Genomic DNA, 16,836 nt, shown 5'->3' with positions numbered 1-16,836 from the left:
ACTGCGGCGCACCGAGTGGATGACATACCAAACAGAAATGGTACTGAATACAATTCAGGCCACCCGACATAGGGTTTATGAGCTTGGAGATAAGGCCGGAAAGATGCTGGCTTGGCTGGACAAGAAGGAGAGAGTGGGTAGGGTCATTGCACAGCTGACCTCACCTTCTGGTCATATGACCTCAGATCCCGAGACCATAGTTGACCTTCTTGCAGACCACTACGAAACACTGTATACCCCCCAGGCGCAGTACTCGATCGAGAAGACATATGATTATATCAAAGACTTGACCATTCCTGGCCTTCCCCCAGAAACGGCGCTCCAACTTGAGGCAGATATCACAGTGGAAGAAATACAAGAGGCAACATACGCATTGGCGTCTGGCAAGGCACTGGGCCCCAACGGGTTCCCAGTGGAGTTGTACAAGAACTCTGCCCAGGTCACGGCCCCCCCATCTCCTCAAAATGTTTACTGATAGTCTGGAGACAGGAGAACTCCCTAGAGATCAGTGCTTCGCCACAATCATTCCGATTCATAAACCCGGTAAGGCGGCTGAGGTTTGCGCCCCTTACCGCCCTATCTCTTTAATAAACGCGGAACCAAAAATCCTCGCCAAATTATTAGCGCACTGACTGGCCCCGCACCTTACTACCTTCGTGCACCCGGATCAGTCTGGCTTTATGCCACCCCGTAATGCGTCGCATAACCTACGACGTTTGCAGGCGGTGTTGGCACGCCGGGGCAATATAAAAGAACCAGCTGTTCTCCTTTCCCTTGACGCCACCATGGCGTTTGACACCGTGGAATGGCCCTATTTATTTGCAGTGCTTCATCATATGGGCTTTGGCCCCAAGTTCTGCGCCTGGATCCGATTACTCTATACCGGGCCACTGGCCCAGGTGGTAGTAAATGGCCACATATCTAGGGACTTCCCGCTCGGTTGAGGGACTAGGCAGGGTTGCCCACTCTCCCCCCTACTGTTTACTCTGGTCCTTGAACCGTTGGCAATTTGGATCAGATGGGAACCATCCATTAAGGGTATCAGATGGTCGCCGACGTGGGAGGATCGCATATCTCTCTACGCGGACGACATCCTCCTCTATCTCACCTCTCCCAAGAAGTCAATTCTTGAGATTCTTAACGTCTGCGAAAAATTTGGAAGAGTGTCTGGATATAGGATAAACTGGACTAAGTCGGTTCTATTAGTTCTTGCAGGCCACCCACCGTTGCTCCCGGCGAGTTGCCCTTTAAGTTATACTGACGCGGCGTTTAAATATCTGGGTATTTATGCCTCGTCAGACAAGGGCGAATTCTACGCCCTGAATTGGAAACCCCACTAGACCGTTTCAAACGGGATTTGAAAATATGGCGTTCCCTCCCTCTTACTCTTCTGGGCAAAGCTGCACTGTTCAAAATGATGACGCTTCCCCGCTTCCTCTACATTCTCGAAAATACACCGTTCCCGGTCTTCCCCTCCTACTTCGCGGCGATCTCATCTGCGATCTCGGCCTTGCTGTGGGACGGTGGGCCGGCACGGATTGCGCAATTCAAACTGGTAAAAGATTGGTATGATGGTGGTATAGCGCTCCCTAACACAGAATTATACTGCCGGGCGGCCCATCTCAAACAAATTAACTACTGGTTGCATTCCCTGCAAGTTGAGCCCGCTTACTTAGCTGATAGACAATGCTTGGAGCCCAGAGGGTTGTTGCGAAACCTCTACAGCCGTAGTGTGCCGACCGACCTGGTGGGACCGACGCGACACACAATTCAACTCTGGTACAAGGCACACAGACACCTCCAATGCGCTAACACAATCACGCAAATGACACCATTGTGGGACTCATATAAACTAGGTTTCCTTTGCAACAGTAAAGGATTCCAGGCGTGGAATAACATAGGAATATCGGTGGTGGGAGACCTTTGGAAGCAGCGCAAGGTAGTGGACTTCGCGTTTCTACAAAACAAATATGAGCTGGCACAGTCTGAACATTATAGGTACATACAAATCCGCCATGCACTGCAGACAGCCATCCCGGCAGAGACAGTCCGACAGGAATCCACTCCTCTTGAGGACAGATTGCTAACAGAACACATGCCCCGCAAAGCAACGTCACTTACATATCGAAAGCTGGTGAACAATCTTCTGGACAGGTTGGCTAGGTTACGGTTGAGCTGGGCGAGAGATGTGGGCGACTTTGAAGATTCAGAATGGCAAGAGGCTATCTCCTCACCGAGGGAAACAGCGATCCCCTCCAGACTTAAATTGGTACAGCTGAAAATACTGCACCGCACGTACTACACAAGAACAATCCTACATAAGATAGGGAAGACTTCTCACGAGTATTGTCTTAGAGGATGCGGGTAAAGGGGAACGTTCTACCACACTATTTGGGACTGTAGTCGGGTGGCTGCATTCTGGGCCGCTGTGATGCGCACCGTGTCCCAAACCATGGCTGTTTCCCTGCTGCCTGAACCCCGGTGTTGCTTGTTAAATGTATGGGATGCAACTGATTTAACCATTCGACAGCTGGACTGGGTCATGTTGGGGATGATGGTGGCAAAACGAAACATAGCCAGACTGTGGGGTGCTGAAGCTTCGCCTACGCTGAAGGACTGGTGTAGGGATATGGATGTAGCGATGGTTGCCGAGAAAGCGGTGTTTGTGCATCGGGGGTGCCCCAGGAAATGGGGGCAGATTTGGGGGGCATGGAACAAGTTCAGGGGAGATATTTGTGAACCACCCCCGATTAACTCGGATGAAGCCCTTTCAGACTAAGAGTCCCATTCCCACGAAGCAAGGCTGTAAGGTGGTTTTTCTGTGCATTCCCGAATTTAGCCACTAACTGCAGAAGGTTTATCGATTAGGACTTACCTGTATTTGCGCTACGTATTTTCAAAACTGCTACATACAAGACTGTTTATGTCGTCTTCCATATTTGATGCGATACAACCAAGTTTAGTTAAATAAAAATAGAAAATGGACCAGATTAGATTTATGATCCTTCTGTGAATTAGGTACTCGCATGATTATGGAACGCCGCTGAACCCCTGGGATGTCGGTACATGGGCTGTGTTAATATTGATGTTACAGAGTAACTGTGAATACGTTGCCGCCGGCCCAAGGGGTTGTAGGCCAGATGCTGTGTCAGATGGCGAAGTACAATAAAGGTCTTCAAAAAAAAAAAAGTCAAGGCTGAAGCCCTAGTGTGGGGTTTTCCTGTTTTGGACATCAGCCAGTTGGCTACCTGGGTATCTGTTCATACTTTCATCCGGCACTACTGTATTGACTTTTAACTCCATAGAGAGGATCGTTTTGCCACTTGGACCTGCAGTACTGCACTTCCTAGTGGAAAGTCCACTCCTTAGCTCCACCTCCTGGAAGAGGGCATTGCTTTGAAATCTATTTCGAAGATAATGAATATGTGGTTGGAAGTATCTTTCCCATACTTCAGAAGAATATTACTTTCCTTTGGTAATTTTTTGTGGTGGACAGTTTAACTGCAGATTCCTCACCATCTTCCCCACCTGCGGAGATGCCTTTTGGAAGTTAAACGTTAAAAATTACATTCACACTGTGCCAGCTATTTCTGTCTGTCAGACATGCTCTGTGTTTAGGGCTCCAGAAAAGAAAGCCAATAGTGATATCAGCATGCAGGGGTGGCATTTATCTTTAGCACCATGTCATGACTGGGTCGGATTGCACTGCCTTACGGCATGCAGGATATATTTTAAAAGCTTATGGATCCAGTCTGGCATATTGTGTGGATTTAGAAGGTGAGGAATTTGCATTTAGATATAGTCTGCACCAGAAAAAATTACCAATGGTAACTTATTCTCCTATGCCAATATGAGATTGTGCGGTACCCAGGCTCAGACCACCATGCAAATTCACTTCAACTGGGGATATCTTCCATCCAAATACTCTTTTCTTGCCTTGGTGAGATGAATCTACTCCTTAGTACTTATAGTTTCTAAGTGAGAAGTGAATGCAGTGATGAGATGGAGGTTTTCTCCGTGTGTAAAATTATGATTTTTTTCATGAAATTTCATAAAAGTGTGCAAAATTGATTTCACAATGTTTTCTGATTGAGAGGAAAACACATATTACAAAGTACTTTAAAAATTTGCTCCTATGATAATCACAAACATTTGTTGCTAAAATTGAAAGGTGAGAACTTGGGATGTGAGAAATTTTAAAATGACCACAGAGTTGCAACCCAATTTGAACATCTTTCTCTAAGGACATAAGCCAAAACCTGATTATTCCTCCAGGAGCTTCCAGGCCATTGGAGTAAGCTTTGAACACTGAGACCCTCAAAGGAACTTCAGGATGTGGTTCTAGAAGTTTGGAAAAAAAGCTCCATAAGTGGATCGACTCGACCTGGCCAGCGAAGCCTGCAAACCTCAACTGCAAGCCAGCCTGCTGTCCAGGTTCGTCCCGCTGAAAAGCTCCAGAGTTCCGACTTCCAGGGTTTGACCGGGAGTTGGCTGAAACCCAAGCAAGCGAACCCTCACCGAAGCCTGCCTTGTGAAGAGCAATGAGGGACCTCTGAGATAAAAGCTCCATTAAAGTTTCTAAGTCTGAACGTAGGAAAGGTGACTGGGACCAACTGCAAGAGTGAAGCCACCCACCTTCGAGCTGGCCTCACTCACTGGTTCATTCATTGGAAAGCTCCGGAGGTCTGACTTTAATAATTTTGACTGGAAGCACGTCGCAAGGCAGGCCGGCGAACCCTCACCAAATCCAGACTGGCTGAGAGCTTCGAGAGACTAGTCTAGTGCAACCAGTTGTTCCAATAGGCGCTATAGATTTCTATGTGCAATATAGTGCTAAATCTTTAAAAAAAAATCATATCTCCGGTTCCCTACACTGGATTTATTTTAATTTTTAGCGTCATTTTAAAGCTAAAAATATTTCCTATTTTTGTAAATTGGTGTTGGATTTTTATTATGTGTTGTCTTCATTATTTTCTAAAATGGTGTTTTTAAATGCTTTACATACCTGTCTCTGAAGTTAAGCCAGCCTTCTCGCAGCAAAGCTACCAAGGGCTGAGCATGGGAATAATTTTCTGAGACCTATTCTGAGCCCTAGTTTGTGTTAGTGGCTTTATTGCCAGAGGTAGATGTACATTTGCCCCCACTAATAATCTAATTTCCTACAGCACTCAAATCACATGATGTCATCTTGAGCTGGGAAGGGATGCTTAATATAAGATTTGTTTTTATAATAAGATTTTTGACAAATATATTCTCCAGGGAAGGGCGTTAAACAAAAATGAACAGATGCGCATGAGACTTGTGGAGTCTCCATATGTCATTGAGGCTTGTGTAGCCTTGAAGAATGTGTATTTGGTAAATAGATCAGTTTTGGGGGTGAAAATTATTGATTTATGGCCTAATTTTTATTTTCACCTCTAATTTCCCTTTCCATACTTGCACTTGTTTACATATAGTTGTTCTGTTATTTGAGGTTGTATGAAAGAGTGTGGCACACAAACTGCATGCAGAAAACATAAGCATCATGTTATTGGATTGTGCACTGATATATTGGAGACATGCAAGTAGAACTATTTGCTTAAACTATATAAGTGATTATGATTGTAATTTTGTTACAGATTAATTTACACTTTGTTCTTTCGGTCAACAATAAATCTCTGCAAACTCCAGATAATTTCCTTTTCTATTTTTGTTTTTAATAAATAATATATTAAAAATGAAATGGTTGTACTGCACTTAGACATGCACCTATATAATTCATCTCCCTCTGCAAAAACGACCTAATGTTTATTAGTTCCAGAAATCGATCAGTGCAATTCATCCATTGTTCACTCTGCTGCATTCTAAACATGTGTTTTGTTCTGTAACAATGTCCTAGAAGCATAACTGAGCTTAAACGTTTTTGGTCACTTTTGTAAGGACACTAATGTAGAGAAATGTTCATATTCTACAGCTGAACAAAGCATTTTAATTGTATAAGTGGAGCTACTTCAGTTAGTGTTGTAAGCACTTTAATATGGTGGGTGCATTAATGTATCTGTTTTTTCAGCTACTTGAGAAGATGAAGCTGTGTTTTTGTGGCTGAAATGTGTCTTCTGAATTGGGGCGCCACTACGTTTGGTTTTAATGTTGCTTTTCTGGTATCATCCATTGCTCTCTATTCTAATGCCTCTGTTACTGAGAAAACAATGGTCTCTCTTAGTTTTTTAACCCCCCCCCCCACCAACTAACCTATCACCACCCCTGTTCGATGTACCGTCTGCCCTCCTGCAATAATGAATTCATCTGATGTCTATCATATGGTTTTCTTTTGCTAGCTAATGAAGCCATTCCATCAAAAATATTGTCCTACAATAGAGCCAATCGAGCGGTTGCAATACTTTGCAACCATCAGCGTGCTGCACCAAAGACGTTTGAGCAGTCCATGGCAAATCTTCAAGCAAAGGTAAGCTATCCAGGGAAGGATTTGCAATATACACCTCAGCATGAGTATTTTTCCTCACTATTGATTTAGTGGATTTTCTTTTCTTCAACATTTAGCTCAGAAAAAGTTCTATTTTACGCTTTTTTTTGTCTCTCAGATTGAAGCAAAGAAAGAACAGATTTCCTTAGCAAAAACAGAGTTGAAACAAGCCAAGGAGGACGCAAAGAAGAGTGAGAGTGACAAGCTGCAGAAGTGAGTAAACTTCAATAGTGGGATTGTGCTGGAGATGCTGTGTGGCGATGAGCTCATTTATTAAATAATTATTGCTTTGTAGATGTAATCTTCACCACTCACTTTGTGTTTGAGCTTTGTAGTTCCTGCTTTGCACAAGGCACATCCTTTTTTAAGGGATAGAAACCTAACCTATTACTTCCTTAACTAGACTGTACCTATTCCCTTTCTTAAACCTTCACTAATGCCCTCCGTTTTGCTAAAAAATAAAAGGCTGTCCTATACCACTTTTCATCAGTAAAAGTTTGTGTGTATGATTGTTTTTTTTTCTCTCTGTATTATTAGTATTGTTATTGTTACGGGGGTTCTCCCCCCGCATCACCGTCACTGGCACGCCGAAGGCAAGCCCAACAGCGACCAGCGCCAGGAACCCTGGCTCACCTAGACCCCTCTGCTATGACTCAACCACTCTCCATGCATTCAACCATGGGAGACACACTGACTGCACATGATCCTCGCCTAACACCACCCACAGGCAGTTCTCTTGCAAACCCTGCCGCAGATCCTTCACCGTCGACAGAGCTCCCATGACCGCTGACTGCCCGCCGGATGCACGCATCACTGAGAACATGACTTGCATCCTCCTCCACGTACGCTCCCTGCACCGTCACCCCATCGAAATCTGAGACCTGATAAACACCCTCTCACCAGACGTCGCCTTCTTCAATGAGACCTGGACCAATGCCACCTCCAGTCCTGACATCGCCACCGCCATCCCCGACGACTACAACATCCAGAGAAAGGACGGCCCCACCGCCCAGGAGGGGGACTCACCCGCGCACACAAGACCACCCTCTGACTTTCCACCTCCAGCTCGAATGACCACCGGTCCAATGAGGAACACCTCCACTATCAGATCCAGACCAGCCCTAGGACCACACTATGTGGCACCCTCATCTACAGACTTCCAGGACCTCCCTCCCAGCCCACAATGACCATCGCCGAGCTCGCCGTAACCCACGCCATAACCTCCACAGACTACTTCCCATTCGGAGATCTGGACTTCCACCTTGACAAGCACGAACCCCATTCCATCACTCTCATCGCCAACCTCGGACTGAAACAATTCGTCAACACACTCACCCACAGAGCGGGTCACACCCTCGACTCCATCTTCGCAGGAGGAACGAACATACGCTTCAGCCACACCACCCAGCCCCCTGGACAGACCACCACTGCGTCCACGTCACCTTCAACACCACCACCGCACACAAGCTCCCCCCACGCCGGCACGATGGAACTGGAGCAAGGTCACAGAGGAACTCCTCCACTCCACCCTACGTCAAAACACCCCCGCTGCCACGACCAACACGGCAGCCAGGGAATTTAACAGCTGGATCTCCTGCTGCGCCGGCAAGTTCGCACCACTCTGCCCCCCCTCGCCTGACAACGCCCTCTGAAGGCTGCCTGGTTCACCACAGAACTCCAAGAAGCCAGATGCGACTGCAGATGCCTAGAAATAACCAGGCGGAACAAGAAAACCACGGAAGCTCGGAACAACCACACAAGCACCCTGAATAAATACCACTAGCGCTTAAGAGACACCAAATGGGCCTTCATGAGAGACAAAGTCCAGACCAACGCGACCAACGCCAGAGAACTGTTCAACATTATGCAGCGGTTCGCAAGACCCGCATGCGAAGCCACGAACATTACACCCTCCCAGGAACTCTGCAACAAGCTCAGCTCCTACTTCCACTGGAAGATCAAGGACCTCTACGACAATTTTAGCAAACCAGCCCCAGACACCACCCCATACCCATCACCCCCGGCAAGCCGACCATCACCTCTTGGGATCCCGCTACCATCGAACTCATCATCACGACAAGGAAGAACACTCACTCAGGAGCACCTACGGACCCCTGTCCACCGCACATATTCTACAGGGCCACCACCACCATCGCACCTGAACTTGATCGCACCATCAACACCTCCCTCACATCCGGCATCTGCCCGGACGAGTGGAATTGGGCAGAGGTGAAACCCCTCCTCAAGAAACCTACAGCCGACCCCACCGACCTGAAAAACTACAGGCCCATCTCTCTCCTCCCCTTCATGGCCAAAGTCACTGAGAGACTTGTAAACACCCAGCTGAACACCTTTGTCGAAGAGAACTCCATCCTAGACTCCTCCCAGTTGGGATTCCGCAGCAACGGCAGAACCGAGACTGCACTCCTAGCCGCCATGGATGACATCCACATGCTACTGGACATGGGGCACACAGTGGCCCTCATGCTGCTAGACCTCTCTGCTGCCTTCGACACCGTTTCTCATCACACACTCAGTCAGACTCCACAACCAGGGATACAAGGAACCGCCCTCGACTGGATCCAATCCTTCCTCTCCAGCCTAACCCAGAGGATCAGACTCCCTCCCTTCCACTCCAAACCCACTGATGTCAACTGCGGAGTACCACAGGGATCTACATGGCCCGCTTGCCGCCATCGTCAGACAGCACAGGCTCAGCATCGTATCCTACGCCGACAACACTCAGCTCATCCTCTCCCTCATGAAGACACCAGACTCTGCTTCCAGGAAAGAATTAAAAATGTGGCAGCCTGGATGAAGGACAGCTGTCTGAAGCTCAACTCAGAGAAGACCGAGGTCCTCATCCTTGGACCCTGCTCCACCGCCTGGGACAGCACCTCGTGGCCGTCTGCCCTTGGAAGCCCACCCGCCCCCACCTACCACGCCCAGAACCTCGGTATCCTCCTCAACTCCTCCCTCTCCATGAAGCGCCAGATCAACGTCGTCACCTTCACCAGCTTCAACTGCCTTCGCAGTTACGGAGGTAAGACCTTCAAATGTATCCCCTCTGACTGCAGAAGGACCATCACCCACGCACTCATAACCAGCAGACTTGACTACGGCAATGCCCTCTACGCCGGAATCAACAGAACTCTTCTACACAGGCTCCAAACCATCCAGAATGCCGCAGCCAGACTAGTCCTCGGAACTCCGCAGTGCGAGCACATGACACAACACATACGCGACCTCCACTGGCTCCCCATAGAGAAGAGTCAATTTCAAACTCCTCACCCACGCCTACAAAGCCCTCAAGAACATTGGACCCAAATTCTTTAACGAGAGAGTCTCCTTCCACGCACCCAAGAGAAACCCTGCTACCGCAACCTCGCCCTGTCAGAGGTCCCCCGCATCCACAGAAACAAAACCGGAGGAGGAGCCTCCTCCTACATCATGGCCAAGACCTGGAACGAGCTCCCGGTGAACATCAGGCACTCCCCTACCTTGTGCACATTCAGGAAGGACCTCAAGACCTGGCTCTTCGACTGATCCAGAGTAGGCATGGGCGGAAAATCCGTTCCGCTCGCGGATTTTGCGGATTTTCGGGAAATCCGCAATCCGCGAGATTTGCGAATTTCCCGCAAAATCCGCAAATCCGCGAGCAGCGGATTTTGCTCGCACTGCTCGCACTGTTCGCGTGAGTTCGCGCCCCGCGAATAAGTGCAAAATTGCAGAAATACGATCTTAGCAAAACTGAAAGTAACTACTTACCAGGTTCAAAAGTTCAGGCTCATCATTAGTAGCCATTTCCTGTAGTGCTTCCTGAGGGGCCCCTCCAGAGTTCAATTGCCAGTTGAAACTATTATGTGACCCTGCTCTGAACCTCAGAATAGTTACACATATGCCACAAAGGTCCTGAATTACAGCTAAGGGAGACAAGCAGGAGCCAGGCTGGAAGTTAAAATCCATTAATCAGCCCCTAATTCATTATTGTCAGTTGGGGCAGGGCAGGTGTTGTAACTAATTTTGCAACAATGAAAGCACTTAGCAAGTGCAAAAGATCACTAATCAGGGCGCACTAAGGAAGCAGGTGCCAGCTAAAAAAATATTCTGTGACACATTAATCAGCCCCAAATTAATTCAGGTCACTTGAGGCAGGGAAGGTGTGCTTTGCTTTGCCGAAAATAATGTACACTGGACAACCAGAGGGTGTGGTGATGAAACAGAGGGTGGCATGGGTGGGCCAGAGGGTGGCATGAGTAGTCAGAGAGTGGCAGTGGTGACAGAGAGTGGCAGTGATGAAGAAGAGTGTCCCAAACAGGCTGGACACGTAGAAACAACAAGTTCGCAAAACTTGCGACCCGACAGGTAAGTTCGCAAATTGCGAAATTGTAAAAACCCTCGCGAACTGGCAGAAACACGGGCGAACACAAAAAAAAAAATATATATTTTCAAGTGCCTTTCCTTAGACACAGGCCATTCTAATTTCAGAATGGTAAAAAGGTTTTCAATTCTTCCACCAGAGACCACTGTCAAAGTTCAGTTCTAGCTGGTCTTGCTGGTCCTGAATCCTCTTCTCTTTGAGGGTAAACAAAGGTCAGCATTCCTTACTCAAAATATTTTTAGAGTGGATTCAAAGTAGTGACTACAGGAATAACATTTGTCAGCACTTCCACAGGCAGAAGGGAGTTCTGCAACCAGTTGTCTACTTAGTGCCTTCCTGTTGAGTGATGTTCTGATTTGAGTCAAGAGCCTGTATTTTTAAAAAGTTAACCCATTTGAAATTGTCTGTTTTCCATAGGCTAATTGGAGCACAATTCCCATGCATTCTCTTTCTCACTTTTTAGCTCGATGCCGGTTTCTGTGACATACTGTCAAATTAATCCCACAACCCACTTTTCCTCATGTCAAGCACAAAGCAGAATTGATTCTTGCCCACGTTTCTCTTTCAATGCACAACATTTGTTTTTTTGGTTTGCATTTTCAAATCACTGTCTGTGTATACTGAGCAAAACCTTGTGCCTCTGAAATCCATGCAGCCTTAAACTTTAGGGCAGATCCGCATGAGGTTCAATTCAGCTTTTTGTTTCTTGATAAAGCGGAGTAACAGCTGTTAAAAGAGCACAATGAAACTGCAAGCCCATTGTGAAACACTTCACAGTATTGTTAATGTGTAACTTTTAGTTGTCCACACTTAATAATCTTGCAGTACGTTTAAGTTCATTTTTGTGTGATTTGAGCCAAAAAACGGCGCACAAGTCTTACTAATTCTTTCTTGTGAATCTAGAAACAACATAATACATGCTTAAATTTAAAAACTGAATGTATTCATACCCCTTCCCAACCTGCAAGCACTTAATTTCTTCCAAAACTCTCATCGTGGATCAACCTACTTTCTCTATCTTGTAGGTAATATTTGAACTTTACCTAGTAGCCAGCAATACTGACTTTCTCTCTCCTAACTGTGCCCCTCCCGTCATGAAATCGCATTTCATATAGTTTTCAAAATCTCAACAACCTCAATTCATAGTACCTCTTGCCAATTATTTTGTTTTAAAGCACAGTTCCTTTCCCTATTCTCCGAATGTGTGCCACTACCTTATTCTTATTTAGAGGGACCTCGTGCATTCAGGTTTAATCCAATTTACTGTACAATTTTACTCCTTAAATTGTAAGTGTAATTAATTTCATTTATGACAGTTAAGTGCCAGTATGTAGTGTATAAAATAGGATAATAAAATATTGGGATACATGTAGTATAAGGTGAAAAATCAAGTATATAAGTTAAACAGTTGTTTCTTCACTCCCATAATACTATCACATCAAAGTTACAAATCACCATATTAGCTCAGGCTATTCACTATTTACAGAAATTTGCAGACTATGTAACATAGCCTGACCTTACTGCATGCCAATATGATAGACCATAAATCCAAAAGGTGTTGTATCTGAAGTTCTCTAAAAATGGGAAGAATTTCTTTCTTTCTGGATTAAAAGCACTGCAGATTAATATATGGCGTAAGGACAAGGGACATTGCATACAACATGGGCAAATAACCCTCAGATTGATACCGCTTTTTTGGAAACAAAATGCAATTTCTACTCCATAACGGCTGGCACTTGGCCCAGTCTCATCTTCAATATTGATTGTCTTATATTTTTTGCTTTATATCCTTTAGGTACTGCTGTAAGGTACTCTTACAATCCGTACATAACAGATGAGTCAACTGAGGTCTTTCCTGCAATCACTTATGACAGTTTTTAGGTGTATTTTCCAATCACATGTTTTCTAACTTTTCCTATCGTTCTGTTGAAGGTCGTGAGAAATAATAAGAGACCGGTTCAAAGCCTAAAAAACTTTTCCTTAAATTCTTTATCCAAGAGATCAAATCTCTCCACGGTAGCAGGCATTTCAGCCACTATCTGAATGTTCTCTCAGATGCTGACCAATAATCTGCACCATCCTTTAAACTTCTTTACCAGTACCTTAGTTTCATATTCAATTGTCAGAGTTTTAATTTAAGTGCAAGGTTAACTGGGCCTTTTGGAAGATTCATCCAGTTTTTTTCAAATAAGCATTTCTACAGACTGCAGCTGGAGTATATCGGATTCCCCTAAAATGTTGCAGGTGTAGAGTAATAAGCTCAAACTTTTTCAATTATATCCCTTAGAACTTCAGATGTCTGTCCCAGGGCAGAACTCATCTTCTTAATAATTGCAGTCGATTCTTGAAATCAAGACTGTGCTTCTGACTAGGGTTGTGTGTGGCTCTAAATTATTTTTTTTGTGGATGCTGACCAAATTCATCTTTTCCAGATTCCACATCTACAGGCACGAATGTGGCAGGCAAATAATGGACATTATCCCATCATGGGACATGCCCATTGAGGCATTCCTGGTTGAACCTTCCCCCTTGCACCACCATGGGTCACCCTCTGCAATTCTGTACCTTCAACATATCTAGAAGAACAAAATGTACCGTAGGTACTCAGCCAGTCAGTGGCTTAAGAACGGGGACCAATTCTGATTCAGCAAATTGGAGACAGAATAACTAAAACAACCAGGTTTTAGCCCACTCTCTTTAGTTGCCCGTGGACTAGAATCTGTATGGCTCCCCAAGTCAAGCCATTCTGTCTCTTGCTTTATTGGATGAAACTAAAGACTGAAAAGCAATTCAACTCTGTTTGCCAGCTTACTGTCAAAACATGCTTATTCTGTCATTTAGCACTAAAATAAAGTTCCGCCCTGAGCACTCTTAAAGTAGATACATTTCAAAAAACATCATTTGGTAATTTATTCCTTATAAGTCGAAATATTTCAAATATAGATACAGCCGTATTTGACGTTATCACAGTTCAGAAACAGGTCCTTCTTCATTTGATCGTTATTCAATATTTCCAAAAGTAACCACATCCAACAAAAGTTCTCCTTCCAGTTCAGATGTGTGTGATGTTCCAACAATGTAGTCAAATGATCCAGAAGTGTAGCCAACACGTGTTTCGTCATGCACTAGTTAGTATACACATAACTTCATCAGGGCTGCAACCCAAAATAAATAATATAAACACAACAATCTTTCCAAGTACATCTGTATCTGAAACGTTATAAGATTAAGATCAAGATCACGAGTCTAGTTAGTAGATGGATCAGATAAAAGTCCCAATTCACCACTAGTGAAAGCATAGAAAGTATAGCAAACACAAGTAATAAAGTATTGATTTCACTTAATCACCCTAGTGCACGGAATCCGAGAGATAAAGTTAAAGTACTTAAGTTCAAAGTATATAAATCATGTTTCAAACTAATCTAGTTCCTGTCACTATATATCCTACATGTACAAGTCAAACACTACTCTGTAAGAGAAAACCAATTTGTCCATAAGTCATTATCAAATTTCTATAATATATACTTAGACCCCTAACCAGATAAACATTCTTCTCTTACTCAGATAAGTTCCTATTATTTGTCATGATATTCAAAAGACCTCAAACTAAGTAGAAATAAACGATAATCCAAAAATGGCGCCCCTGTTTAAATATATGTTCATTATACTGCTCCCTCGTAGTAAACTTACGGTATCTCCACCTCCCCTAACGTAATGCGGGTGATCCCATTGTTCTAAACAAGTATATATAAATCCAAATCACTTATAACTGTGGATCATCTCATTTCACAGCAAACCTTACTTCTGCGTTATTTGGACATGTGTTTTTTATTAGTTGAAATGCCTTATTTGCATCCCTTAGCTTTACGATGATTATTGGTATTTCACCATTCGTGCAAGGATAGAGGGAAAAATATCCCATTCTAAATAAAGGGGTCCCCAAATCCATGTGAGCCAAAATAAACCTCAGCCAGTCAGTGGCCTAAGAACGAGACCAATTCTGATTCAGCAAATTGGGGCCAGAATAACCAAAACTACCATATTTTAGCCCACTCTCTTTAGTTGCCCGTGGAATAGAACCTGTATTGCTCCCGAAGTCAAGCCATTCTGAATGTTGCTTTATTGGATGAAACTAAGCTTACTGTCAAAATAAGCTGATTCTGTCATTTAGCACCATGATGCTAGGAATGACCAACATCCAACCCTACGTTTTCTGGGTGTAGCCTAGATTTACTTTAGCTGTCTTTTCAGCCTCTTGAGATCAGAATAAAAGAATTTACAAAATGCTAATATTCATTCATAGAGTGGCTTTTGATCAGCATTATACTTCCATTTGTCTGTTCTGGTATCATTCACAGTTTGCTTCTTCTCATTCCAACATACAGCATGGGTCAGCACACTTCAGCCTTTGGCAGTGAGTGATGGTATTTCCCTAATAATGTGCACATTAAGCACATAAGCATAAAAAGAAGTACACTTCAGACTCAAGCCTGGTAGACCAATACTTTGCCAATGCATTTTCTTTCATTTCATGATCCTTTATTAATTTACTCATCCTTGTATGTTTTAAACTTTTCCCTTCATGTTGCAGTATTTCAAAGTATTTATTTTGCTTCAATAAGAATCGTGATTGCCTGTGGTGTGCATTCTAACAGAAAATGGTTTATATACCTGTTCTGAATACATCTGTCTTCTGGCAAACACGTGTACTGTTTTATTAAAATTATATATTTGTTAATGTATTTTTTCATTGCAAACAGCTAGCTCACACTATTAGGTGGTTACATTTTTCTTGTTTTAGTATATTTTATTAGGGTATACACTTGCAATAAAAATTAGAAGTATAATATGGCACAAGCTTGCCAAGGCCAGGCCTATTGACTGTGCCAATGCTGGTTTGGAATGACAAGTAAGGAACACACACGTTCCTCATTGCTTAATTTGAATGCTTTTGTATGGTAAAGGCTATAATGTCAGGTGAGTGCATGGGTACTCCATACGGTCACAGTTTATTTACTGTACAAAAAGGCATGAATGACTTATGCTTCTATATGGACTGGCACTAAAACACTAAATTATTTTTTTGTAGCATCGCCAAAAGCTACATATAACTTTCATGCTCAAATTCTAGTGGGTTTAGTTCTGGCTGTTACGTTTCATTTGATATAGAAAATCAGTATTTCCTTTCCTTACATATATTGTATATAAAACTAAAAACGTGGGCATTTACTTTGGAGAAAAACTTGAAAAATTATAATTTAAGTGGGCATATTCTGAGAGCGACCAGAGGAAAAAATCACAATTAATTCTAACTTCTTTAATATATGTTAACTACAGAAATTGTGCAAAATATGCTTATATGCTTTATTTATTAAAGTAAATCCACCAAATATTCAGTCACAATTTAAAAATTCTAACATATAATGCTAGCACTATGCATCTAAAAACAAATTCCTTCATGTAAGAACACCTTTACATGTTATACATTATATTCAGATCACAAATTAAAATGTACATAACATTCTCGACTCAGCGTTTCGGTGAACAATAAAGTATTATTTTCTTCCATCTTCTTCAGGACAAAGACACAAAAAGATGTTTTCTATAGATACAAAGGAGGACAAAAAGATACATACCAATTACTGAACAATACGTTATATACCTGTTCTGAATACATCTGTCTTCTGGCAAACACGTGTACTGTTTTATTAAAATTATATATTTTTTAATGTATTTAAAGTTAGAATATATCACACATACAGTAATTCATTATTTTACTTATATCCATTTTTGTATATAAATTCACCTCAACCAGGAATTATCCGACTTTGGGCGTCCAACATGGGAGCTGCACCTCTTTGGTGCCTCATGCCATAACATAACATCCATTGAATCTTATTTTTTTTTTTTTATAACCAAGAAATACCAAACTGAAGTGTTCCACTGAATGTTTGCACCATAGAGTCCAAATTAACACATACTTTAATTTAGA

At 43.5% G+C, this 16,836-nt stretch overlaps 1 protein-coding gene across 1 annotated transcript in view; it reads left to right on the top strand.

Moving 5' to 3' along the window:
* LOC147677998 (DNA topoisomerase I, mitochondrial-like) overlaps positions 1-16,836 on the top strand; it is a 1,183,590-nt gene that overhangs the window by 1,110,596 nt on the left and 56,158 nt on the right. Inside the window, exons 24-25 of the mRNA XM_086945880.1 lie at positions 6,318-6,445; positions 6,582-6,676. Coding sequence (XP_086802006.1) covers positions 6,318-6,445; positions 6,582-6,676 — 223 coding nt within the window. The remainder of the gene's footprint in view (positions 1-6,317; positions 6,446-6,581; positions 6,677-16,836) is intronic.

The sequence above is a fragment of the Lissotriton vulgaris genome, chromosome 12, assembly GCF_964263255.1.
Source record: "Lissotriton vulgaris chromosome 12, aLisVul1.2, whole genome shotgun sequence".
Classification (NCBI taxonomy): Eukaryota; Metazoa; Chordata; class Amphibia; order Caudata; family Salamandridae; genus Lissotriton; species Lissotriton vulgaris.
Note: the sequence above shows the minus strand (reverse complement) of the source record. Positions and strands in the feature narration are given on the sequence as shown.